The following is a 26,465-nucleotide window of genomic DNA, read 5'->3' on the forward strand; positions in this document are numbered from 1 at the left end:
TTTCCCCTTCCTATGATTTCCTTACTCCATCAAATCCACTGGGTAAGAAAGAAGAAAAGACTGGGTAGGGAAAGATGACTAAAATTAGGCCTCCTGATGTAGTAAACGAATAGTTTTAAAACTTGTTTAAGTTGAGAAACATAGACTAATATTCAGACAGTTATTTTCAATATTAAAAATTAATGTTACGAGTAAGGTTTCGTGACTTATGGAATGTACAAAAGCATCTTGGAACAGTAATTATGGTTACCATTTCGTAACAATGAGTACTTAAGATAACAATAAATGCAAAATTATTATCAATTTACAATTATTTAGTACAAAATTACTCAAATTACATAAATTTATGTTTTATGTACCGTGAACAATAAAGCAGGAGACTAAATCATTTACGTAAAATATTTTATGTTTACGTAAACTGAAACGGACGAAAATAAAATTAATAAAGATAATATTAAAATTTCTGCAATTTAAACCAGTCTTTAAGGTGAAGAATACGTCTTCATCCATCAGTTTTGTAGACCAAACAATCAGGAGTAGACAAAGTGCATTCGTGACGAAGCGATTCCATAACGAACTTCAAAAATGTATAGAACTTTCGATAAGTCACGTGATTATTAGAAGTTCGCTATGGTATCGCTTCGTAGCGAATGCACTTTGCCTAACGCTGTAGATAAGTCAACACTCTTGGTTTTTGGGGTGACGGTGACCACATCACAAGAGAATGTTGCAGAGTTTATGTACCTTGGAAAAAGGTAAAGTACTGTTATTTGCATTTAAACTATGTTTTAAAAATCCTCCTCTAATGTTCAATCATACATTAAAACGTTATTAACCCTTAATTCGATGGTGTCCAGTGTGACGAACAACTAATTAAAAAAAATCTACTGAACTAGTTTACAGAAAATTACGTAAGTATGACTTTACTAAAAAAAAACTGTTTTTTTGCTAATTAAGGGTTAAGTAATGGTCGCCATAAATCTCCGAAAATCAAAAACAATTATTCTACTTCTTCTCTACGAAAAAAGCCAAACAATTTGCAAGTACCCCTACAAACCGCTATTGGTGTGCATTTCTTGACGCCTTTGTTACGTGTTTGTAAGAATGTGTGGCATCAAATGCCTGGGTCTCATCATCTCGAGACAAAAACAAACAGGGCACTAGTATAATAACTCCGAAACGGCTGCGTTTCCATCACACAAAGAGCCTTTTACATTCTATGCCTGCTTGGTGGCAATAGAGATGAGCATTATCTTTTTATCGATATCGACAAACGACAGGTACAAGATTTGCTTAATTTGAATTGATTGTCTGTATTTTGTATACATAAATACTAGAAAATTAAGCTAGAAGATGCAATCTGTTAAAAAAATTTAAAAAAGCATTCTTTAACTGTATTGATTTGTTAAATTGCATATTGAATTAAATCACTGCTAACTTGTACGCAAATAACTACCGTCTTCGCAGTCGACAGACAAATAATTATTAGTGTTTGGTGGTTCTAGATGGCAGCTTATAGTTCTTTATTTAATTTGTTTGTGAAAACATGGATACATTTTTATTAATTTAATAATTACTTTGTATAAAAATATTTCTATCGATATGACAAAACACATCACACAACACTGGTAAACGATTAAGAGAAGTGCAATATTCGGGGCTACCGCGACCCGGTGCAACAACAAAGGGGGCGAGTGTCGCGGTACAACGCGATGCATCTTGATACTGCAGCGTGCATCCGTTGAACTACAGCAACACATCTTGATACTTAGATGCATCCGGTAAGATATGTGCCGTGCCCTAGAAACACTTGATTGTTTCCTCTTTCATCTTCTCTAGAATATTCTACAATATCTTAAATGTAGTTTTTATTTTAGCTTTGAATTGTTGTTATGATAGACGATGTTTCGCAGTATGTATGTACATTTTATATGTTATATACAGGTATTTATGTCAAATTCGTTGTTCCTAAATGGTGAAACCCATTGTAAGGTATAATTTGATTCCATATGTTTTGTGGAATGTTTTTAAAAATGCATAAAATAACCTTTTAAAAAGCGCGCGTCTATTGTCCAACGCGAGACGCACTGCACGCACGGATTTACTTTGTCTTGATTTAACAGTGGTAGAGCCCGCTTAAACATCTTCGCACGAATTGGCCCGGCTCGCCCGGTGAAATACCACGACCACACAGAAGACAGGCGTCAAGTGGAAGCAATTCCGCGTTTCGTCTGATGAGTGTGCGTCCCTTAGGCCTAATTTAGTCCTCTTTCCCTTCCTACCCTTTTCCTTATAAGGAAAGGATGGGAAGTGGAAGTGGACTTTCCGGATGAGAGGATGCATGGAAATGTTTTCTTTCTGTGCATCTCTTCCGCCGATTAAAGGTAGGCAACGCATATGCAATTGCGTATGTCTATGGGCAACGGTCACTTCGCTATTTCAGCGATTTAAGGTGGCCGCTCGCTCGTTTTCCACCTTATCATATAAAAAAATGCGATGCGGGCGACGCGGGCCAATGAACGCGTTACCTTAAGTATAATTATAAGATACATATGTTATTCAGATAAAAATACATTAAGTAACCATTATTTGTATATCAGTAAATGTCCTACAAAATCTAAGACAATAATTATCACGTACTGAGTTCCAAATTACTATTTCAATGTAACAAATACCAAGAACTGCAATTAAGATGATGTCTTGCACACAAAACGTATCATCTAAATGCATGAACACGACACTTTTTGCTATAATTAAAATGTTATCAACATAATTGTATGAACTATTAGGAAGAATATCCGACACTGTGTCGGTGTACTGGCACAACACTAGCCTTACTATAATGTTGACGTATATGTCGTATATCACTAATAATTCTGACACTTGACTTTGCAATGAAAACGTGCCATTCGCGCCAAAGGATTGTGATTAATAACGTTTAAAGTACCAAGAATTTCTTAAACTGACTAATCTTACTAATGTTATAAATGTGAATGTTTACAAGGATGTATGGATGGATGGATGAATTGATGCAAGGATAGAAGAAGGGAAAGACAGATGGATAAATGTTTGTTTGGACGTATCTCCAGAATAGCTGCATGGATCTCGCTGAAATGTGACACACATTTAGAACACATCGGCTACTAATTAAGATTTATTTTAATCCCGCGCGGACGGAGTCATGGTCGACAGCTAGTATCTCAAAATGTAATTAAGTAGCTAGTAAATCAATAAATGGAAGCTATAAAAATGTGATCCGAATATCTTTGAAAAAAAATAACTAAAAGAACTATATTTCAGTAGACACAGCTATTGCCACTTCTAAGTTATTTGGCACCGAAAAATTCCAATAAAAGGTTCCTTCTAAAGCACTCAAAACAACTAACTTGCTTATCATCGTGCCACATAAACTTTGAGTACTTAGTGGAGAAGGATTTCCGTAAAATAAAAAGGATCCGATACAAAATGGAGTAAGAACAACTCACAGACAGCGCATAGTTTCCAAACATAAAGTGTATTTCCTCGTCCCGATCTTCAACTATTATTGTTATTCGTTTGTCTCTTGAAAAAAAATCTTAAGAACTTCGAAATTGATACTAAGATATTTTTATATTAAAGTAGATTTTTTAACGACATAATTTTTGTGGCCAGATCTTTCTTAATTAATAGAATAGTTTTTTATGAAGTCTCTTCCTCTCCGTCCTCTTTTGTTTTTGAATTAAAAAAAACTCACGAAGTATTAAACTGTTTCTTTAGTGTTTTTTGCTTTGCAACTAAAAAGGTTTTAATTTAAAAATAAAGTGAATACTACCAGGTATCTATTACATAGTCGCTTGCAAAAAGCAATTGGAAATTCAGGAGAATGTAAGTCGAAAACCCCGAAGTAGCGATGGCATGTCGCCCGTATTTTAGATTGAATTTAATCCCCGATCCAGCTTGTCCCAATAATAAAATGACTACAATTCTTGAAACTCTTCTACGGAATTTTGCTATTTTACTGTTTCATTATAAATATCTTTTTGTACACTCGCCGTACAATCATTATAATACTAGCTGTCGCCCACGACTCCGTCCGCATTTGTACCAAACATCCTTCGATCCATCTAAACTTTTGCATTTATAATATTAGTAAGAGTCTAGGCTAAAATAAAAGACTAAATAGTCATAGTCTAGGAAAAAATCAATCAATATTTTTCGTGCAATAACAGATTATAGTCGAAGCAATCTTTGCTATCAAATGCACTTCAATTTTTCAGCGAGATAATAAACCGAGTCAAAAGAAAGCAGCTTTGTTTTAATTAATAGGTAGGGAGTAATACCCGGGGATCGTATTTTAATTAGCTCTCCTCCCAATGTTGATTACCATTGCGAAAGGGGATTCCCCGTTTTTAATATCTATGCAATATCAATAAAAACTGCGCGGAAATATTGCGATGCGATCCTTTGTTGTCTATGTCTGTTCTATTTCGTTTTAAATTTCGAATCTATTTATTCTTAATGTTTACTTTTTTGTTTTTAAAACTTGCCAGTATTTTCTAGTGTTGAGTTTCTAAACTTTTTAAACCCAACCAGCGTGTGAAATTTTTTGGTGAACCACTAATTTCCTAGAAATTGTTTGTTCCTATGTACGATGAAGCTGACTAGCTAGTTACAAATAAACTGCATACAATAATGAAACTATTGTACTACACATAATTAAAATGCAAAGTTACAATATAACGTAACGTCCGTATTCATAGTGTAAATCGAATGACGCGGTTACTTGAACACAGTTTCTTTATATCTCGACAATAATGCGGTTATACTGATATGATTCTTTATTATGTTGTTAGCGGTTTTAGATTTCTCTTGATTTCTTTTTTTTTATAGCAGAAGGGGGCAAAAGAGCAGCGGGAACACCGAGTTCAACAACGCCCATGGAGATTAGCAATACCAGAGGAACCGCAGATGCGTTGCCGGCTTTTGAGATTGTGATACGCTCGCTTCTTGATTTCTTTGCGACTCTAAAGGCAAACATATTTTATACCAAAGTCAAACAGTAGGTTAGGTAACAGTTTGACTATGTATGTATAAAACTTTTGCCATTATGTTACCTTAGAGATCGTCCATTGACCACATGTGGCTTAAACGGGCAAGGGGAAGGGGTTCCGAAAAAAATTACGAAACATAACGAGATGCTAAAATAACGATGCGAAAATTTCAATATTCATTTCTATAATAACAAAAATGTTATAGTCCGATAAACTCATCTTACCCGTTGGGCATAAGTGAAACAAAAACCAAAATATCATTAGAATGTACTAACTTCATTTGTCAATAAAAGTGTCAAATATCTTTGTCAGAGCTTGTCACTTTCTTTTCTTTATCAGATTTTGTATAGCAATAACAGCGTCTCATCTGGCTACATAAGTTTATCGGACTTTATTATAAGCTTATTCTTACTACAAATGTGACTGTTAGTTTGTTTGTCAAGTTTCCAAGCAATTTTTATAGTAAGACACGAAAATACGTATCAAAGTCAAACATGAGTTAATGAGGCCACAGAATATTAGAACCAGACAGATCATCTATATATATAAAAGAAAGTCGTGTTAGTTACACTATTTATAGCTCAAGAACGGCTTTACCCATATGGTTGAAAATTGGTGAGGTAGCTTAGAGCCAGGAGACGGACATAGGATACTATTTATTCATTTTTTTTCTAATTTATACCTTTTTATTTAACTTATTAATATTATAAATGCGAATGTCTAGATGGATGTGATGTGGATGGATGGATGGGTGGGTGGGCTACACTAATTAAATTTTTTACATATCCACGCGAACGGAGTCGCGGGCGACAGCTAGTTTATACTATACGATGTCTGTATTCTTTGACCTAATAATTATAGACTGGACAGTTTCTAACCATTGCTATTGCGGATTGTGTAAAAAAAATTAGAAGAAATTATGGTGAAGTGACAAGATTTTATATCATACTTTAGTCTTTTATTAATTTAAAAAATAAATATTTAGTTTTTTTTTCACAAATAGGGTTGGCGACAGGCTGGCGGCCGGCCGTAAAAATTAATCTAAAACGTTAAGGTTTATAAAAACTTGGGCACCGAGCCCATGTGAGTGGGATAAGGCCAGGAATATGATAATCGTTTAATAAATTAGTCCCTTAGTGTCGATTGTAGTAAATCTATACTAAGGACTTTCACACACTTTTTTTCAAGTGAATAATATTCCCCTTCCAAAAAAACGTATGAACGTATATTCATCGGACGTTAACTTTCAATTAGCGATTAGATAATAATATATATAAAATATAATTCATTGCTTCATTTCTGTTGTAAACGAGTTGGCAGTCGTATGAAAAACGGCAATGTATACTAAAGAATTTATAACCTCGTTTCGGATGCGAAATCGGCGTAAGCGCGTGGCGTGATGAAAATGACGTACCGTAAGTTGGAGCTAGTGTGCGGTCGGCTACGCTAGCGCCGATGTTAGTTATATTATACGGGTTTTGTCAAGAGTGTGTGCCACACGCGTTCGTAAGTCGCCGGCCGGTTAAAACAATTATTACTTTTAAAATATCGTCGTCTTCTATTATACCATTATTTAAAACGAAAAATCCTCGTATTAGTGCACACGTGTTATATTTGAAACTATATATTGAACATTTTGAACATTCCGATGGACAGTTGTGTTGTGAAATAGGGCATGGTATTCATTTTTACATCGCTGTAAGTACGACTTTTTGTTTTATCATTTGAATTAGTAATTAAAGCGTGTTAATTCAGTTGTTTGATTTGTAATTGTAGTGTTTTATTTATGTTGTTTAAAGTTGAACAAACGCATGGTTGACTCGTAATTAAATTGTAGTCGCCGACCGCCGACATTGTTGGTTGCACTCATACACAGTACTAGGGTTGCAAAACAATTTCGCTTAGGATCGATAATCCCATGTTCCTTTAGACAGTTTTAACGGTAACCCATTGTTAGGTTTTATGTTTGCTTAACAACCGCGCTTCCTTTCATTATATTGTCTTGTCATCCGGCAGACAGTTTTTTTTATTTCTTGTGTTTGTTCTGTAATTAAATGTCTAAATTGTTTTCGACTGTAACTTTTTAATCTTTAAAGTAGTCTACATAACACTTATAAATATGTCATTCACCTCTTAGTAAAGTAGGTCATGCTATAAATAGATAATAATCTATATTTATATTACATTTTAATGCTGAAATTGCTATTATTTTTACGACTAGAAATATTTTTTGATTAATGCTTATTTTTAATCTACAAACGTAAAAAAGTGATTCTTAAACTACTTAAAAAAATTCTCAACGGGTTTAAATCATATGACACACTGGGGATAAGACGAATCAAATAACAGTTTGACAGTTCAACCGTGAAAATCGGCTTAGCTGATTCGCCTACACAAGGTCCCAAGGCATGGACATACGTATAAACCTATATTGGTTTGGTTGGTTGCATACCTTGGTACGATACGAGAAATATTCCCTATTACTGTTGGTTTGTAAGACCAAAATCTCTATATAAACTTATATATTGAATGTTTTTTGGTACCAGTTGTATACATTTTTTGTTTTTTTCCCGCGCACAGTTCTAGTAAAAAAAATCATTGCAATTTGATGAGAGCACTGTCTCGGGTTATTGAACCTTGGACTTACAAAGAATGGAAAGATCTAGAAACATAACATTGACATGTAAACAAGAAAATATTGAAGATAAAATCCTATTTGCACTCTTATTAATCGGTTAAAAGATTTCAATAAAAGAAATGACTCATTTGTCAACTGGATAAATAACTTATTTTACTCATAAACAATATGCCATTGACACGTAGGAAAAAAAGACATGCGCCTAAGACATGCGCGAATAAGACACTCCGATAATTTCTTTTTTTTTTCTTTTTCTTTATCTTGATGTTGGATGAGATTTTTTTCTCTTAGATGTAGCTTAGACATTAAAAAGTGTCATCTTAAGGCAAGCTTGCGTGTGTATGGTTTCTTCGCAAGGCATCTTGCTTGCTTTTTCAATGCAATATCGTGCCCCGAACGATCGTTATTATTTAAATTTTCGATATCCTTGGACCTATTGCTATATATGTCGCACAATTGCAATGTTCGTCGTAATTAAAATACAATACGACTATTTGACTCGAACAAATGTTGCAATCACTTGTATAGTATATTTCAAATATCTTGGAAGCTCGGAACTTAGTATGAGTTCCTGCTCAGAGCAGAAATTTATGTGTAACTGCGTGACGGGATACGAAGCGAGGACGTTGCGCAAATGACCTTGAGCCCCTAAAATATTTATCAAAATTATTTGGAAATTCTTAAACTTTTGGTCTCAGAAACCTAACAAATTTGTCAAACACATTTCTCAGATTCTTTTCACAGAAACAAGATCACACTTAGAAAGTTTACAGAATCCTCTAAAATACTTGCATATCTATGCAAATATTTTAATAACTTTTAGTCCGTTAAATAAATAGTTTTTATCTTTTAATTGATTTTTTTTGTTTCTCCAATCAATAGGGACATTATGCCAAAATCGCTCGATGACCCAAGCAATCGATTAATTGAACGAATGATCTGTCAATTGTCATTTATTGAGAAGGTTCATTGATTCCAACCAGTGGTCGAATGATCGAGAGACAAAAGTACGTAATCGATTTTTTTTTAAAAAGCTTGTGCACTTTTTTTCACTGCGCCTTTCACACAATTTCAGAAATTATCATAAAAAGAAGTACAAAGTTTACGCTTTACGTAATATGTATAATAATTCTGATTCATAGTGTACATTAAAATCCGTCGAGTAAATGATAACAAACAGTCGTTCACATTGTATTTATGGAGATAACTCGATTCTCAATAAACGGTTCATCAGAAAATGCAATTAAAAGAACTTGTTATATCTATCTGGTTTAAAAGTGATAAGGAAATTCAATCGTAATACGATAAATGAAAAGATTTTTTATAAAATTGTTACAAGTAAAATTCTATGCTTAGTAGTATTATTAACTTCTACAAGACATCACAAGGTAAGACTTATAGAAGAAAATATCTCTGTCATTCTCTTTGAAGAAAACAGAGATAGCAATAGCTATATTTGAAATTGACGGATAAGTATTCGCCTTGCAGTATCACGCGTGTCCCACTTAATATTGAGTGATTCCCTTGCCCAAGGCAACCGGCATTATTCGAATTCTATGCTATTCGAATATCGAATCGAATCACTGACCTCTATAAATAGACTGGCTATAAGAGGTAATATTTTGTGCCGATTTGATTTTCTCCATTTTGGCGCTGGTCGTAACGGTTTGTAGTGGTGGTGAGGATTGGAACTAATAATATAGATAGTTTTTTACTGTCACGTAACATCAAAAAGCGCGTCACAATCGTAACGAAGCAAAAGCTGCCATTTCGAAGCAATCGCCTATCCATTTATCGATGAATCGAATCGACAACTGGAATTTTTTCGAATTTCGAATAACTTGATGCAACTAAACGAGTTTATGGTATGCGAATGCAACATTTTAATATGTTATTTTGGGTTAATTGTTTAAAGTTACTAAATATAATATTTTTTTTTAATTTAAAACCTCAGTCGGTTAATTCCCGCTTTTTTCTAAGGACGCAAAAACTGGACTGATATAAAATCAACACCAAACTCTGTAGCCATTTCGTATATTAAAGGTGACTTTACTAATTTGTTCCCCTAAACATAATTTTTCAACATCCAACCTAGAAGGTAAAACGTATTTACATTAGAAGCAGCTCAAATGAGAGTACTTGAATAGATTTCGCGAGATCTGAGCGACATGCTAATACAAAATAGCAGACAACTTCATATCAACGCAGCGCAGATGTTTTCGTTTGAACGTGCTGCACTGCCATAGCTCATGCATTATGCAAGTCTTTGCGAGTGCTGTTATTAGCCACTTCCATTGAAGGGTTAATCAACGATTAACCGACAGAGTTCGATATTTGAACATGCAAATCTTACTAATATAAATACGAAAGTTATGATGCATAGATGTTAGAAGGTGTCTCCGGAACGGCTCAACGGATCTTGATGAAATTTGGCTTGTAGATCATAGTCTGGAAGAAATCAGACTACGTATAATATAACATCTTGGTCCAATCCAAATCTTTAAGCAAGACAACCTGCATATAATAAAACTTGTTAAATTATTTCTGGTAAAAAAATACGTTCCGATATTTTAGTTATGTAGGCGTTGTTTTGAAACGTACACCAGTAATTGTCTATGAAGCCATGAAGTGCAATACAAAATTAGGGGACCAACAACCATAAAATAAAAGATAGGATATATGGCAAGATAAGAATGTTAATTAGAAGCTGATATAGGATCAACGAAAGGTATGCGTCGTTTGAAATAGAGAGATATAAGATTATTGAGTTCAGGTAATTAAAATGTATGAATGAAGAAAGACTAACAAGGTAATATATTCCGAAATGCCAGTATTGGTAGGCGTCGAAAAATAAACGCTTATTTACGCAGTGTCACAATGAGATTCTACAAGGTGACGTTATGTTTGTGAATGTAGATCTTTTATCTTGAAAACAATGTTATATGTTTGAAAATATAAGTTTATCAGTTTTAAATTATAGTCGTGACTTATTTTGGGAATTATTTGACCCGATATTGCGTTAAAAGTCAAACTTAACACTAGTGCTATTGTCACTCTCATTTTGGACTAGTAGATTCCGGGCAATAAAACGAATGAGAAATAAACTATGCGTGTCGGAAGCCTTATTTTAGTCCACTTTCACTTCCCACCTTTTTTATAATAATTAATGGGAAGATGAATTCAGGGAACGGGGATGCATAAGAAGGGGAATCTCCCTTCTGGCAATCTGCACTTGCAATTGTTGTTTTACATTCTTTGTCCTCAAAAAATTTTCTGGCCGATACCAATTTTGGGAAACGAAGGACTTTTACTTTATGACAGCAATATCAGATCTTTCCTTTATTGTATTCGAAATGACTCACTGTTGACTCGTCAGGTATCCACGAGGTAATGACGTACAGATAAATGACACGTAAATGATAACGTTTGTTTATTGAAAGCGTATTAGTAATGAGAAAATTCACGGAGAAACAAAGGAACGAAAACTACAAATTTGGTAAGACTTGTGGAAAGGGAAATTATTATCATCTTTTTGTACATACACTTTCGAAATAAAATTTGTGCAAAAACTTTAAGCAATATTTCTATTTCCAAGTAAAGGAGTTATATTAATATATTGCCTTGACTCCCACTTGCAAACACTTAACGCCCACTTATATCACAGCGTTGGGTCGTGATCGATTAATTTGTGCTCGTTTAGACACAAGCAAATCATTTGCCAGTCTATAGACAATGCTCAGACATTTCCTGCATATTGATTAATGTATTTACTATGAACAAGTATAAAACAATTGTATTATAAACAACGCGATAGTTGCAAATGAATCTTTAATTCGATGGAAGTACAATCCACGACTGTTTCAAACGAGATGGCCTATCACGAATTTTTGTGACAATCGCCATCATATCGTCAATTATGTCAAAATTAAAATGAGATTTCCGGTGTACTTTGCGCTCGATATGTGCACAAATTCTATCGATGGCGATAGTCACAAACATTCCTGTTAGGCCTACTAAACTTTGAGTTTCAAATCTTCGTAGTCTGTGATATTTGCCGACTCAAATTATGCCATACTATCGCTCACCTACTATCATTATAGATTCTATAAAATAGATTAAATTTATAATAGTTTTTGAACATAACTATTCAATTTTTTTTACATAAAAATGTATTTATGTCGAAAAGTCCTTTTTGCAACTCATAATGCCGATGATAAATAAGTTCACGCTTCATTATCTGATCTAGATTTATTTCTTTAGACATATTGCAGCATTTTCGTAGTAACCACAGTAATCCGATATACAGACCTTCTAGAGACCTTCCTATCGAAGTTATTTCCTAGTTATGTGGGTAACCACAATACGTCAAAACAATATTGTTAAAGTCCTTGTCAACAATACTTTGTGGATCGAGACTTGAATAGTAGTCAATATATTAAACTATATCTTACACCTACTATTATAATGCGAATGTTCAGATGGATGGATGGATTTCTTTGACCAGTATCTCCAAAACGCCTGAACGGATCGTGATGGAATTTGGCACAGGTGTAGAACATAGTCTGGATGGACACATAGGCTACTAAATAAGTTTCTTTAATTCCGCGCGGGTGGAGTCGCGGGTACAGCTAGTATCAAATAAGAAAGTCGAAGCCATTGCTCTGATTCTGCCAAATGGAGTAAAATTAGCAAGCGAGTCCGTAAAATTTATAATCTTAAGTTCCAATAGATATGTCATATTTCTGGAAGATCAGAAATGGTATATATTCTTTATCATTTTAATTGATCTTATTATTACTATTATGTAATTAATGGAAGCAAAATACGCGATTCGTTCTCACGTTTAAGAAATGATTCAGCGACCATTGCCGCGGATTAAGAGGTTAATTGATGGATTGAACGTTTAATTGTGTCGTTTAATTTAATGATCCATTTGACCCTTACATCTGAACCGGCGTGTAATAAGTAGAGGAATTTAATACGTTTAACTAGTAATTGTCTTTTGTAAGATTTATATATCTATTCGATTTTATGTAAAAAAATAAAATATTTTAATATTACCGTTTTACGCTAAGAGATGGCGTTAGCGTCGTGTTACATCGCGCTTACAAAATCTTTCAATCACACAATATATAAATTTAATAAAAGACATCATAGACCCCCAATCCGGTAATAATAACGATAACGGCCCGAGCCGAGGTTCCTGAGGGAGCCCTCGAGCTTAGTTACTCTTAAACGAGGTTTAGGCTAAGTGCCATCTGCGCTCGGCCACCTCAAGCCCGATGAAGCTGTAAATGGCTCCTTAAGACAAACAGTGGCAATCATTCACAAAAAATAAAAATCATAGACACTCATGCCGAAAGTCAGCCAGAGTTTACTTAAAACATACATATATTAAAGGCCTTAAAGGATTTGCAAAAAAGCTTTTAATGTGAAGAATATATTGAAACTAATTTAATTGTGCCTGGGACGATATGTTCTCGTATAGCGAAGCCTCCGACAGTATGCATTAAGTTAGCTCCCGTCCGCGCCGTGCGGTCCGCGTGCAAAAGCTTTTAAGCTCTTTCTATGTCCAAATGCAACGTGAAAGTTTACAGCGAAAATCCGTATGTAAGTTTTAAAAACATACTTTTAATATATTACTTATATTTCAGTGAAATTTCATTTAAATTATACTCATTAGTATGCTTGATTTTTACAAAGTTTGAAACAAATTCAATTTAAATATGTTTCGAGATGTTATATAATATATCGATTTATTATGAGTCCAAATAAATAAACTATATAAAATGCTTAATTAATACAACTTAAGCCCAAAAATAAAGAAATTCGCATTCGCTTGACCTGTTTCACCCTTTTTTCACAGTGCACATTGAATTTTCTGATCTTTGACGGACTCAAATATCGTCTCGTGTGTCAGATGTGTGTGAGATGTAATTCTTTTGTACACTTTGTTCGCAATAATGTATATTTTGATATTAGATTATTCGGTGTCTATTAACATAACATTGTTTTCTGAATCTATACAAGTGTTTTACGAGAAATTCAGAACGAATTCGAGAAATATGAGTAGAGTTTTTTGTATAGGAAGACGTACAAGGTACTATGTTTTTGTGGATAATCTTTTCGGCTTACGATATCAAATTTAATCTAATTTATTTTAACCTTAGTATTACCTTTTATATATTCTTTATGTCCTCTTTCTAAATATCTTGATGATAGAATATAAATAATATGAGAAGGGAAAACTACTCCTAAATATGTTTATAATATTTAGCTGTAAAGCGCAATCAAAACAAAAAAAACATTAAAAAGTTTTTTTTTATTTCTCGTCGTCTCAATTTTTGCTTTAATATATTATTTCCTATATAGCTTTGAAGAATAAAGTTGGTGTAAATAGAAACAATTACATTTATCATCATCATCATCATCATCAGTTCACTATACGTTCCCACCGAGGGGCTCGGAGCCTACCCTAAGTTAAGGGTGATTAGACCATAGTCAACCACGCTGGACAAGTGCGGGTTGGTTGGTTGATTACATTTATATTGTCATCAAAAAAAATAATAACGAAATTTTCGATCGCAAGTTCTATGAGAACAACCATCGAAAATCTTCACAACCGATTTTAATCAACCCATCTCTAGTGAATTGTCAATTGAATTATCAATCTAATCTTAAATAAACACACTATAGCGACAATTTCATAAAGTTACATGGTCAATATGTCCAAGTAAATTTATTGTTAAAATCACGTGAACTTAGTCTATTAATGTTAAACAAAATACAGTAATAGAAATAAAATCTCATCCAAGATCTTGTATGTTTCTAAACGAGGTTTTCATTCAGTAAGTTGTTGCTGAGTTCTCAGTACATATGTTATCATACTATCGATCTTGTATCGCTTTAGTGCTGGTTGCCTTGGATTGCATTTCTCGATATCATTTGAAATGTTCTAAGTATATATTATAAATTCCTTGTTTGTTTGTCTCAATCTTATATTAACCTCATCCTGATAAAATATTGGAGAGCGTCGGTGGCTCAGTGGTCAAGCACTTGACTTGCAATCTGCAGGTCCTGGGGTCGAATCCCGCCATGTATCAATGTATTTTTCGATTTCCGATTTACATATGTACATTTATCCGACCTTACGGTGAAGGAAAGCATCGTGATGCAACCTGCACATATCTGAGAAGAAATTCAAATATATGTGTGAAGTCAACCAACCCGCACTTGGCCAGCGTGGTTGACTATGACCTAATCACCCTTAACTTAGTGTAGGCTCCGAGCCCCTCAGTGGAGACGTATGGTGAGCTGATGATGAGAATTAAATATATTTTATATTTCAATTTACTTTCACAAACTGCACATTATTCGTGTCTTAAATTTCAGACATAAACTAACATTAGCAGCCCGTATACAGTATGATTTCATTTTAATCCACAATTTTAAAGCATTATTTCTCTGTTTACTTAATTAAGACGTGTGATTTTAATAAAATGGGTATGTAACTTAGTGACATGAATAATTTATGTCATAAAATATTGAAGAAATTTATCCTTTGTGAAAGTTAGTCCGAAGTTTTCTTCAAGAAAATGTAATTAAATATAAATAGGTTCGATAGTTTCTGGTCCTCATTTGATATCACGCTGTACTCGACTTTTTCACTCGGAAACTTTGCGAACGCGGCGAGCTTTATTGCTTTATTACACTCGATAAATAAATGGAAGTGTGTTTCTGAGAAAAATTGTGAAGTTCTTCCAAGGACTTCTTTATTTTACTTTTGTAATCACGCAATAAATAATATCTAGATAATTTATTGGGTACAGCCGTACTATTTGGAATGTAATTTTGGAAAGCGTAGTGTTTTGAACACAATACATATGTATATCCTTTATATATAATTTTTAATACGGCAATAGAAACTCTTTTATATATTTTACTTATATTTGTGACTAAAATATTTATAGTCCTTCGAGCCGGATACGAATTTATTTACCCAAGTAAAGCAGGAGTGATTTGTTAGTTTAAAAAAGATGTGCACCAACTTAAAAGAGGTTACAACATTCTTAAAAAATAACTTCAAGTAACAGAAAATTCTAAGAATGCCAGTAAATTTACTTCTAAATTTTCTCTCCATGTTCGTTCAACTTTGCGACATACAAACTGTTCGAACTTAACTTTTTAACGTTCAACAATACAGTTCTAAACGTTCCAATTTATTTCAGAACATCGTCGAAGAACGAAGTACAGTCTTAAAAGTTCCTGTTATCCTGTACTATGGATGAAAGCAAGAAACCAATTAATTTGGACTCAGTGTTGGAAAGTCTTGGTCCTTACGGACGTTACAATCTATTGAATTTCGTCCTACTGCTGTTCCCTGTACTACTAAGTAGCTTCTATGAGTGTGGATTTATATTCGAAGCCCAAGAACAGACATACAGGTGAGCTATTACTTTTTACCTATTTTATAATTTTTTTTTTCAAAACATTTTTGACTTCGGTGCGAATTAAAGCGGAGTTATAATAATAACTAAGGCGTATAAGATCTGTCTGTAGGTATGCATTAGGGTTGTATGATTTTGGAATCTTTAAAAAGTCGTAGGTTTTTTTTTCGAAGTCCTTTTGTTTACTTATTACTTTTAGTTAGTTATCCTTTAATAGGTTACGTAAAAATGGTTAGAAATATCACGTAATTTACCAAAAGTTTTTCGTTTATTTGCAAAACCCTTGGCACAGAATGGTTCAAAGCTTTTATCTCCTGTCCGTATAGATATTTGAACTCTTTTTTTTTGAGACTTTTGAATGGAGTACAAAACATTTTAGCTAGACCACTTTTTACGACTGTTTCAAGGAAATAGCAAAATACAAAAAAAGAAAATTTACAGTAAAAGAATTCGCTTACAACTTAGGATCAAGCTAAAACCATTAGAGCTATAATTTAGCACTAGTTAGACCTAAGTTCAGTGCATGTTAACCATCATCATCAGCTCACTATACGTCCCCACTTAGGAACTTGGACGATGGCTCAGGGGGTTAAACACTTGAATTGTAATTCGTGGGTTTGAATCCTATCATGTACTTATGTGTTTTTCGATTTTAGATTTACAAATATACATTTATCTGACGTTCTTTAGGTGAAGGAAAACTTCGTAAAGGAACCTGCATATATCTGAGAAGAAATTAAAAGATATATGTGAGGTCAACCCGCACTATACCCGTGTGGTTGATTATGGCCTACTTAGTCTAGTCAGTTCCTCATTGGTGAAGTATAGTGTGCTGATGATGATGACTTTATATTAGAGAGATTTTTTAATAAATATTAAAAAATAAATTTATTGCTTCGATGAAATCTTACTCCTAATCTTACTAATATTAACAATGCGAAAGTTAAGATGGATGGATGGATGTTTGTTTGAAGGTATCTCGAGAACGGATGAACGGATCTCGATGAAATTTGGCATATAGAACATAGGCTTCTAAGTATCTTTTTGTTGTTTTAATTCCGCGCGGACAGAGTCGCGGGCGACAGCTAGTCTAATCTAGTTGTAACTAATCTTCGCACTCAATAACTTGACTACGAGATTCTTTAGTTTATAAATAGCCTTAACAAATGAAGTACGGTTTCCATTATGGGCTAGTTGAAAGCCTTGCTAAAGGTTACATGTTACTACGCGGTTTTATTTATGACACATAATCCATACATTGAAGACAGGCGACAAGTGGAAGCAATTCCGCGTTTCGTCTGATGAGTGTGCGTCCCGGAGGCCTAATTTAGTCCTCTTTCCTTTCCCACCCTTTTTCTTATAAGGAAAGGATGGGAAGCGGAAGTGGACTTTCCGGATGAGAGGATGCATGGAAATGTTTTCTTTCTGTGCATCCTCTCCTCCGTCGATTAAAGGTAGGCAACGCATATGCAATTGCGTATGTCTGGACAACGGTCACTTCGCTATTTCAGCGATTTTAGGCTCGTTTGCCGCCTTTTGATATAAAAAAACGTATTAATAAAATTGGAATGCCTGTATCAACCGAGAAAAAAAATATTATGGACACGTGATGTATTTGCGTTGTTAATAAACCAATTTTTAAAGTTTTGTCTGTATGTCTGTCCGCAAGGTCGCGTTTGTTTCGAATAATCACCGGAACTGTTGGACCGATTTTGACGGAACTTGACCGGAAGGTAGTTAATGCGGGCATACGCGGGTATAGGTTGTTTTTTTAAAAATTCGCATCGACGAAGTCGCGGGCTACCGCTAGTTATAAATATGATAATAACTTTTGTTGGAATAATGCTAGGCTTTTATGGATATTGTGCAATATCCCGTATATTAATGCGATTACATTAATACGATATATTGACTTATTCAACATAATTTATAGCAGTGGTTGTATTTATTGAACATCCATTTTTGTTATTTTTGATAGCAATATTCATAAACTACGAAACATGCTGCCAGTGTTTGTTAATTTATACAGGATGTTTTCTTATTTATTATCACTTATACAAAATAGAAATCGTAAAAAAATTCACGAATTTTCGAACATCCTGTATCTTGACTCACTAATCTTTAGGTCAAAGACAGAAGATAAGGCTGTTAAGTATTAAACATTATTTAGTCACGTATCTATTGGAAGCAACACGTTCAGTGCCGGTTTAAGTGAGTTTACTTTATGTCATAGTAGCATGGAACGTGTTGAAGTACTGTAGTGCAAAATCAAAATATCACGTATCAATACGTTATCTTATCTGTGAAACATGGATGAGCACAGACAGATATGTTATCTGTAATACACAAAGAGTTAGTCCGGACTGAACCGGAGATTTTACAGCCGTTTGAACTTTCATCTGATATTATCTGGTTGGCTGATAATTTAGTCGAATAGAGGTTTTATCAAATTATACATTTAACAATTTGTTGGATTTATTATCGAATAAATAACATACGTTTCATTTAAATAAATAAAAAAAAGGTTTTTTTTTCCTTTCTTTGCTTATATTGATAAACGAGCTGTCGCCCGAGACTTTGTCCGTACGGAATTAAAAAACATTTAGTAGCTTATGTGTTCTTCCAGACTATAATATATATGTATGCCATATCATCGTTGAGGCGTTCTGGATATACCTTCAAACAAACATCCATCCATCTAAACATTCGCATTTATAATATTAGTATGATATATGTTACTGTGGATGTGTTTAGGCAATGAAAACCTACTATAATTTAATTAGTAAGATGACTTACCGTGAGTTTCCGAGCCAGGATCTATGTTTAAAACATATTGTTATCACTGTTTTGTCGAAGATGATAAGGATGACGATATGTTTATACAGAGATTTGAGTCTCAGAAACCAATAATTAATACTACATGTGAATTTAAGTTAATTTTGATGTTTTTTTCTAGATGCAAAGTCAACGGCTGTGAAGAAAGATTCAATGACACTTCGTGGCTTGATTATGCCATACCAAATAACACAAAGTTAAACCGGCATGATATGTGCAGTAGATATGCCACCATCAATGACACCGTACAGCAGTGCACACCTGACGAATTTATAAACAAAACTGTTCCTTGTGATAGTTTTGTTTACGAAGAAGGTCGATCTTTCGTTAAAGAGGTAAGCTATTCTTCATCAGAATCTAATTATATATTATATGGGTATGTCAAGAACGGCTGCATGGATCTCGCTGAAATTAAGATGAAGATCAGTCTGCAAGAACACATAGGCTACTAATTAAGTATTTTTTTTAATTTCGCGCAGACCGAGTCGTTAGCGATCGCTAGTGGGGTGATTAAAATCAATAATTAAGTAAAAATTCGCACAAAAAAATTACACAAAAAATAAAAATATAATAAACCAATCTATTTTATTTCAAATCAGATTTCATTGAACATATTGTTGTTTAATGCATCGGATTTATCGGTTTCTGACACCAAAATCTCTCAAATCTTTGACAAAACAGGGATAACAATATGTTTTAAAGCCAGTGGTTCCCAAACTTAATTTGTCTACTGCCAACTTTGAGAATAAATATTTTTAGCGCCCCCATATTTTCAAGTATTTAAAAACCACTATAACTTCAAATTAAATTAATTAATTATTGTGACCTATACATGTATATTAACGAAGAATTTTAAACGATACTTTTACTATAACCCGCAATTTGAGACCTGCAGCGCCCACAAGGGGGCGTTATCGCCCAGTATCAGAAACCCGCGGTTAAACCGGATGAGAGAATGCATTAGCCATAACAATCCGTCGATACACAGAATTCATCGTACAAATTATCACAACACTTGAACATACAAACATTAAATACAACACCATAGTGTATGTAAGCAACATTGTATAAGAACTAGCTGTCGCCCGCGACTGCGTCGGCGCGGAATTAAAAAAAAACGATTGGTCGCAGCGTAATGTTATAGCCTAAAGCTTTCCTCTATAAATGAACTATTCAACAAAAAAATAATTTTTCAAATCGGACCAGTAGTTCCTGAGATTAGCGCGTTTAAACAAACAAACAAACTCTTCCGCTTTATAATATTTGTATATATTTGTGAGGATTATAAAAGTACTAGCTGTCGCCCGCGACTCCGTCAGCGCGGTATTAGGAAGAAACTTAATTAGTGACCTATGTGTCCTTCCAAACTATGTTCTACAACTTTGCCAAATTTCAGCAAAATCTATGTAGCCGTTCTGGAGATATCTTCTAACAAACATACATACATCTAAACATTGGCATTTATAATATTAGTAGAAGTTACAGATCTTAATTAGAACATTAATATCAAAGTCTATTAAATTATTCAATTAATGTTTTTTTTTTATATGATAAGGCGGCAAACGAGCGAGCGGCCACCCGAAATCGCTGAAGTAGCGAAGTGATCGTTGCCCATAGACATACGCATTTGCATATGCGTTGCCTACCTTAAATCGACGGAGGAGAGGATGCACAGAGAGAAAATATTTTCCCTTTCCATGCATCCTCTCATCCGGAAAGTCCACTTTCACTTCCCATCCTTTCCTTATACAAAAAGGGTGGGAAGGGAAAGAGGACTAAATTAGGCCTCCGGGACGCACACTCATCAGACGAAACGCGGAATTGCTTCCACTTCACGACTGTTTTCTGTGTATCTTTTAAATGGAATTTGCAATCTGTGATCACCGATTAATCACATGAGGCGTGAATGAGGTGGGGCTTTCAGAAAAATCACGAAATATCACGAGGTTATATTTTCTGACTGATGACATAAATATACGTAATGTTAATTAGTAGGTGTGGTCTATAACCTCATACATCAGACGGGGGATGGTCAAAAAACATCACGTGACTGATTTATGACCACTAAGAGTTAACTGTAGTTACTAATTGAAGGACAATTTGTTTCTATAAATACTATGTCAATATCATTTCCTGTATTTTCATTGCTTTGACATGTGTTATCGCATTCGGATTACGATGTAAACATCCCATTTGAATCATAACAAATTGCATATCAGTAATTGAGATATAAATAATCTTATTCGCAACTTAATAATAAACATTGCATCTATTTGTCTATTAACTAAAACTAAAAACAAATTAAAATTAAAAACATAGGTGATTTCTTTCACTTTTTTCGTGTCTTTGACAGCTGTCATTTTACCTAATTCGACTAGCTATTAACATTTCGTAATGGCGTCCTAGTTCATTTATTTAATTTATGCTAGATATCGTTCGCGACTCCGTCCGTGCAGGATTAGAAAAAAACTTAATGAGTATGTGTTCTTCCAGATTGTGTTCTACGTTTATGCCTAATTTCAACAAGATCCGTTAAGCCATTCTAGAAATATTTTCACTTTTAACAAACATCCATACATCCATCTAAACATTCGCATTTATAAGTATGAAGTATGATGAATGAAGTTCAAAAATTTCTCACTTTGTTATAAATTATTCTAACTGCACTCAACGTGGGTTTCTGAAACCAAAGTATCCGTTTACATCATATTGTTGCCTCTATTTCGTCAAAGATAATGACAGGGATAAAGATATATTTTATACAGATACTAGAGGACCCGACAGACGTTGTCTGACAATTTGACACTGCGATGGTAGCGCCGTCTGTCGGATCCAATGTAAAACATTCCAAAATCAACAACTACTAATAAATTAAAAATTAATTAAAAAACATTGTCCAGCGGACAAAATTGTGAATCTAAACCATTCCCAGATCCCCTTGAACACACACAAAAAATTTCATCAAAATCGCTCCAGTCGTTTGAGAGAAGTTCAGTGACATACACACTCACAGAAGAATTATATATATAAAGATTGGTCTCAGACACCCACGGTGAGAGTGACAGTACATAATAAGAGTTTTTCATATAAACAATTATATTATTAACATCATCTATACAGTTCGATTTAGGTTGTCAGGAATGGAAAAGAGCGCTAGTGGGCACCGTGCACAACTCCGGCATGTTCGCCGCCATGTTGGTGACCGGAGCAATTTCTGATCGCTTCGGCCGTAAGGTGGCTGTTGGAATGGCATCATTAGCCAGCTTTATATTCGGTATTGGCAGAGCATTCACAAATAATTACCTGGCGTATTTAGCTATGCATTTCTTAGAAGCTGGTTTTGGAGGAGGACTGTATCCATCGGCGTATGTATTGGGTTAGTTAATCCTTGTTTTACTCTTTATTGTCTTAAGGAAAAAAAACGGAACCCTTATAGGATCACTTTGTCTCTCCGTCTGTCTGTCAAGACCCTTTTTTATATAAGCCAGACAAGGAGTGGGAGTCTTTGTGTTAATAGATTATCAACTATATACTAAAGAAACAATAGATAGGTTTGTACTCGCATCATGTAAAATAAGTTAGAAAAAATTGTACACATTCTTTTAATACCAATGCCATAGAGTAGTGAACTTATGAGAACTAGTTCTAAGTCTTAGACTTGACAAGATTTTATAACCTAGTAACATTTTAAATTCAATTTTATTTTCAGCTGTGGAATTAGTGGGATTGAAACAACGCGTAATAGTATCTGCGATGTGTAACATGACGTTTGTTGTTGGTGAGATACTTTTAGCTCTACTCGCGTGGTTCGTCGACAGCTGGAGGAATTACATCTTTATACTATACTCTCCTGCGATCCTGGTAGCAATCTACGTTTGGTTCATGAATGAAAGCGCTAGATGGCTATTAAGTAAAGGAAGACGAGAAGAAGCGGTTAAAATATTAAAAAGTGCTGCAAAAATTAATAATCTTGATCCAAGAAAACTTGAATTAGATGCGCTGGGAGATCCATTACTTGATCCAAAGAATCAAACGGTCGATAAGAAATCGCAATTCTCAAAAGCGATTCGTTCGACTATAATATGGAAGAGACTAATTATTTGTTCGTTTTTGTGGATGACATGTTCATTAGTGTATTACGGATTATCAATTAACGCAATGTCACTTAGTGCTAACAAATATATTACTTTTATGTTGGTCGTTGTGGTTGAAATACCGGCATATGTCATTGTTGTGGTTGTGTTAGATAAATATGGAAGAAAAAAGACTTTAGTTGTGAATTATGTGTTGTGCGCAGTCACCAATTTGCTGTTCGCATTTTTACCGAAATGTAAGTATTGACACACAAACACATTGGTACATATTTTATTTATGTTATTGCAATGTACATTCATTAACAAAAGTGCTATCGGCTATTAATTAAAGTCAGAATCTTTTGATTGTTAGTTGTATTTATATTTGCATGCAAACATTTTATTGTAGTTGACTGTACGTTGACATAGTTAGATCAGGTGTTTAGGTCGAACACGTGTAAATTTGTTTTAGTAAACACTTTTATACGTATGCTTATCATATGTACAGTCAGGGCGGTTCGCGGTGTTTCACTTACAGAAATTTTGTCTTATTCCATGCCAGATAAACTCCGGTCCTCACAAAATAAGCAGGTAGCTGTGAGATGAACAAAAGATGGCATAACAGTAAAAAGCAATTAGTCGTATACCACTGACGTATCTTTTTCTTAGACACATTTAAAAGCTGCGTCCTATTGTTTATTAATGCGTCTTGTGTAAACGCGTTTAGAAACGTTCAAATTATGGCTTTTAAGTTGGAATACCGCCAGATTCCCTGCTAGTACATATCGTCGTTCTCCACTTTAAAAAAAAGACAAGTTATTTCTATGTATTATGTTCCATTGCTTACTAACTTAAATAAGTTACGTAACTTTTAACATCGCATTACTTTCAGCAATAAATCAGATTAGAGTCAGTAGTGAGTTTACATTTCGCGCATTTAATGCAGGGTGTTGCGAATTTATCAAATGTTATTGCATTTTCTTAGGAATGCAAATCCTGACCTTGAACTAGTGTGATACAATATGACAAACTGTATTTATGCGCATAATAGATGAGTAATACAGGTAAAAAATTTGTCCCTGAAGAAGTTCTAGACGTTTCTTGACTAACGATATTACGATAAGTCAGATAAAAAAAGTTAAACAAAAATGATTTTCTTGCTTAATAAAAATATTTTATAAAATTAGTTTAACATAAATATGTAATTAAATAGCAAAGAACACAATGATTTTATTTTAGTTTCCATATTTATGTCGAATGTATTGTCTATCTCTTACGCACGTATATTGTCCTACTCTAACACTTCTAGAATGATCTTGAAATATTCTCGAATATATTGCTCCTTTTAACATGTATCTACACTTTATAAATTTCAAATACGAGGGAATTTATGTAAAAAGTTATTAAAATTTTTTTCTTTACAAGGAATAGTTTTAAAAATAAGAAATTTTTATATCAGCACCGTTCCCCCTTCATTTCAATTTTCGCTAATGCTACTTTCACACGAGTACAATACATTGTAGTTGAATACCAGGACATATATACTGCTCTTAACAAATAGAACAGAGATCCTAGCAGGAACATCATCTACAAAATATTTTCATTTGGATGAGATTTGTTGGTACACCCTACGCCCATTACGGTCGCTGTACAAATTTTAATACAGTCGATGACATTACGAAAACATTTTACCGAATATTTATACTAGGCCCTCTGTTTTGACGTGTGTTTAGTCATACTATTATAGTACTGCACTTTCCTACTGCTCTACCTAACTATTCTACCCGCATGTGAAACAAGCATAAGGAGTGAACTTAAGCTAACAAATATTCATACTATTCTCTCATTTTCTTTTTATTAAGAACTTTTCGTTTTTATTAAAACAGTAACGAGTCCCAGTACAGCTGTGACTTATCAACAACGAGACTTGCTCGAGCACATTTTTACTGTTTCTTCTAATAAAATAAATGACGTCACAAAACAATTTAATCTTCATTTCATATATCAACTAGTTGTCGGCCGCGACTACGTCCGTCGAAATTAAAAGACAAAAATATTAACTCATGTGTTAACCGACTAGTTTCAAGTTAGGTTCCCTTCATCAGGGTGAGTGAGACAGGGATTATTCCGCGAAAGCGGCCCTTCTTGGCAAATACGTGAGCGTTTATCCGTTCCTATGTCAGTTTTTTTTTAAGACCGAAGAAAGTATGGATGGATTGTGTGAGAGAGGATATTAAAGAAGGGGGGAGATTCATATATGACGGCTGATAGAGATGTATAGAGTAGTACATACTGTGCCAACCTTCCGTAGGGATAAGGGCAGGTTGATGATATTATTTTATCAATTAGGTTATTTCGAAAGTAGAATAATAATGGGACATTTTCACAGCTGATTGGTGGTCTATCCCAATCTACCTGGTGGGCAAGTGGAGTGTAACACTTGCGTATAGTTCCGTCTACATCTACGTATCAGAAGTGTTCCCAACCAACATGAGGCAGACGCTCATCAGCTTCTGTTCTACTGCGGGCAGGATTGGTTCTCTTGTTGCACCGATGACACCCTTATTGGTAAGTTTGTATATCCTTTTTATCCTTAAAGAGTGACACCAGTAATAACATCTGTTAAAATACCACGACCATACAGAAGACAGACGTGATGAGCGTGCGTGCAGGCTTAATTTTAGTCTCCTTTCCCCACCTACCCTTTTCTTATAAAGGATGTGAGGGGGAAGTGGATTTGATGGAGGAGGGGCTGCATAGAAAGGGGATATCTCCTTTTCTTGTGCATCATCTACGTTGATTAAAGGTAGCCAACGCATTTGCAATTCCGCCGCTCGCTCGTTTGCCATTTTATAATATAAAAAATATGTTTATTGTTTGGAAATGACACTCAAGAAATATTATAATTACAGAATCAGTACCACAGTTCTATGCCGACTGTGATTTTCGGTGGAATGTGTCTTATATCAAGCATGTTAGTACTAATGCTGCCAGAGACAAGGAACATGCGTCTACCAGACACGATAGAGGAAGCTGAAGAACTTTCCAGAATGAAAACAAGATCCGTCGTCAGTTCATAGAGTAGGTAGCAGGAAAGTGAAACATAGACATTTTGGAAATTAACAATTTCTATATTCCAGTTCGATATGAATCTATCGTATGTTGCTCTTGATTAATTTTCAGCTATGTTACCGTACCTTTGTGAAATTTGTTTATTTTTAAACGGACCATTATGAACTGTTTTTAATTTTTTTTTAAATAAACGAGTCTTTCATAATATAAAGTATTACTCGACAGTTTGTCTTTAGCCAATCGCAATCGTCACACGGTAACAAAAATATTTTTTGTAAATTAAAAATTTATGTTTGTCAAATTTTTTTTTAATTGTATCTTTAGTTTCTGAACAAAATAAAGCATCGAAATCTAATATTAATAAAAAGTT

The 26,465-nt window shown here is 34.2% G+C and overlaps 1 protein-coding gene across 1 annotated transcript; it reads left to right on the forward strand.

The window, feature by feature from the left end:
• Nucleotides 1-6,470: 6,470 nt before the first annotated feature.
• LOC106122592 (organic cation transporter protein) lies at nt 6,471-26,120 on the forward strand. The gene is made up of 7 exons (XM_013318656.1): nt 6,471-6,728; nt 15,897-16,112; nt 19,072-19,285; nt 22,071-22,326; nt 22,660-23,280; nt 25,413-25,591; nt 25,936-26,120. Exons 2-7 carry the CDS (start codon nt 15,949-15,951, stop codon nt 26,101-26,103), a joined length of 1,602 nt encoding a protein of 533 aa, XP_013174110.1. The 5' UTR covers nt 6,471-6,728; nt 15,897-15,948; the 3' UTR covers nt 26,104-26,120.
• Nucleotides 26,121-26,465: the final 345 nt, after the last annotated feature.

Source organism: Papilio xuthus, unplaced genomic scaffold, assembly GCF_000836235.2.
Source record: "Papilio xuthus unplaced genomic scaffold, Pxut_1.1 DF826923.1, whole genome shotgun sequence".
NCBI lineage: Eukaryota > Metazoa > Arthropoda > Insecta > Lepidoptera > Papilionidae > Papilio > Papilio xuthus.

Excerpts from the sequence above, each read along its gene's own strand:
- LOC106122592 (XM_013318656.1), top strand. The coding sequence starts at position 15,949 with ATGGATGAAAGCAAGAAACCAATTAATTTGGACTCAGTGTTGGAAAGT. Across the intron at positions 19,286-22,070 it reads GTCGATCTTTCGTTAAAGAG|TTCGATTTAGGTTGTCAGGA; the intron begins GTAAGCTATTCT and ends TCATCTATACAG. Across the intron at positions 22,327-22,659 it reads TCCATCGGCGTATGTATTGG|CTGTGGAATTAGTGGGATTG; the intron begins GTTAGTTAATCC and ends TTTTATTTTCAG.